At 50.9% G+C, this 2,171-nt stretch overlaps 1 protein-coding gene across 1 annotated transcript; it reads right to left on the reverse strand.

Annotated features, from left to right (window-relative positions):
• Positions 1–814: 814 nt before the first annotated feature.
• On the reverse strand, positions 815–1,816 carry LOC138364533 (sex-determining region Y protein-like). The gene has a single exon (XM_069324188.1). It carries the CDS (start codon positions 1,814–1,816, stop codon positions 815–817), a length of 1,002 nt encoding a protein of 333 aa, XP_069180289.1.
• Between the last annotated feature and the right edge of the window lie 355 nt (positions 1,817–2,171).

The following is a 2,171-nucleotide window of genomic DNA, read 5'->3' on the forward strand; positions in this document are numbered from 1 at the left end:
CAAGGTGAGAGAGACCAACACAAGGTGAGAGAGACCAACACAAGGTGAGAGAGACCAGCACAAGGTGAGAGAGACCATCACAGGGTGAGAGAGACCAACACAAGGTGAGAGAGACCAACACAAGGTGAGAGAGACCAGCACAAGGTGAGAGAGACCAGCACAAGGTGAGAGAGACCAACACAGGGTGAGAGAGACCAACACAAGGTGAGAGAGACCATCACAGGGTGAGAGAGATCAAGACAAGGTGAGAGAGACCAACACAAGGTGAGAGAGACCAACACAAGGTGAGAGAGACCAACACAGGTTGGGAGAGACCAACACAAGGTGAGAGAGACCAACACAAAGTGAGAGACCAACACAAGGTGAGAGAGACCAACACAAGGTGAGAGAGACCAACACAAGGTGAGAGAGACCATCACAGGGTGAGAGAGACCAACACAAGGTGAGAGAGACCAACACAGGGTGAGAGAGACCAACACAAGGTGAGAGAGACCATCACAGGGTGAGAGACCAACACAAGGTGAGAGACACCAACACAAGGTGAGAGAGACCAACACAAGGTGAGAGAGACCAACACAGGGTGAGAGAGACCAACACAGGGTGAGAGAGACCAACACAAGGTGAGAGAGACCAACACAGGGTGAGAGAGACCAACACAAGGTGAGAGAGACCAACACAGGGTGAGAGAGACCAACACAAGGTGAGAGAGACCAACACAGGGTGAGAGAGACCAACACAGGGTGAGAGAGATATGGAAGAAACATTTTATTAGAAAGAAGAATTTGGCTTCCAGGATGGACAAGACCTGAGCATATCAGCAACCTCGGTGGTGGTGCTTGTGGTAGTAGGTGTGGTTGTAGTGATGGTTGGGGTAGTAGGTGTGGTTATAGTGATGGTTGGGGTAGTAGGTGTGGTTATAGTGATGGTTGGGGTAGTAGGTGTGGTTGTAGTGATGGTTGGGGTAGTAGGTGTGGTTATAGTGATGGTTGGGGTAGTAGGTGTGGTTATAGTGATGGTTGGGGTAGTAGGTGTGGTTGTAGTGATGGTTGTGGTAGTAGGTGTGGTTGTAGTGGTGGTTGGGGTAGTAGGTGTGGTTGTAGTGATGGTTGGGGTAGTAGGTGTGGTTATAGTGATGGTTGGGGTAGTAGGTGTGGTTGTAGTGATGGTTGGGGTAGTAGGTGTGGTTATAGTGATGGTTGGGGTAGTAGGTGTGGTTGTAGTGGTGGTTGGGGTAGTAGGTGTGGTTGTAGTGATGGTTGGGGTAGTAGGTGTGGTTATAGTGATAATTGGGGTAGTAGGTGTGGTTGTAGTGGTGGTTGGGGTAGTAGGTGTGGTTGTAGTGATGGTTGGGGTAGTAGGTGTGGTTATAGTGATGGTTGGGGTAGTAGGTGTGGTTGTAGTGATGGTTGGGGTAGTAGGTGTGGTTGTAGTGGTGGTTGGGGTAGTAGGCATGGTTGTAGTGGTGGTTGTAGTAGTAGGCATGGTTGTAGTGGTGGTTGGGGTAGTAGGCATCGTTGTAGTGGTGGTTGGGGTAGTAGGCATGGTTGTAGTGGTGGTTGGGGTAGTAGACATGGTTGTAGTGGTGGTTGGGGTAGTAGGCATGGTTGTAGTGGTGGTTGGGGTAGTAGGTGTGGTTGTAGTGGTGGTTGGGGTAGTAGGTGTGGTTGTAGTGGTGGTTGGGGTAGTAGGTGTGGTTGTAGTGGTGGTTGGGGTAGTAGGTGTGGTTGTAGTGATGGTTGGGGTAGTAGGTGTGGTTGTAGTGGTTGTTGGGATAGTAGGTGAGGATGAAAGTGGTGGTAATAGTGATGAAGGACATGGTGATCATAGTGGCAGTGGTAATGGTAAATGTAGTGTTGGTGGTGATGGTGGTAGTGGTGTGAGAGGTGGTGGTGGTGATGGTGGTAGTGGTGTGAGAGGTGGTGGTGGTGATGGTGGTAGTAGTGTGAGAGGTGGTGGTGGTGATGGTGGTAGTAGTGTGAGAGGTGGTGGTGGTGATGGTGGTAGTGGTGTGAGAGGTGGGGGTGGTGATGGTGGTAGTGGTGTGAGAGGTGGTGGTGGTGATGGTGGTAGTGGTGTGAGAGGTGGTGGTGGTGATGGTGGTAGTAGTGTGAGAGGTGGTGGTGGTGATGGTGGTAGTGGTGTGAGAGGTGGTGGTGGTGGTAATGGCGTGA

Source organism: Procambarus clarkii, chromosome 13 (genome assembly GCF_040958095.1).
Source record: "Procambarus clarkii isolate CNS0578487 chromosome 13, FALCON_Pclarkii_2.0, whole genome shotgun sequence".
In the NCBI taxonomy this organism is placed as follows: domain Eukaryota; kingdom Metazoa; phylum Arthropoda; class Malacostraca; order Decapoda; family Cambaridae; genus Procambarus; species Procambarus clarkii.

Bases quoted from the DNA above. Each gene is read 5' to 3' on its own strand.
- LOC138364533 (XM_069324188.1), bottom strand. From the start codon at position 1,816: ATGTCCTTCATCACTATTACCACCACTTTCATCCTCACCTACTATCCC.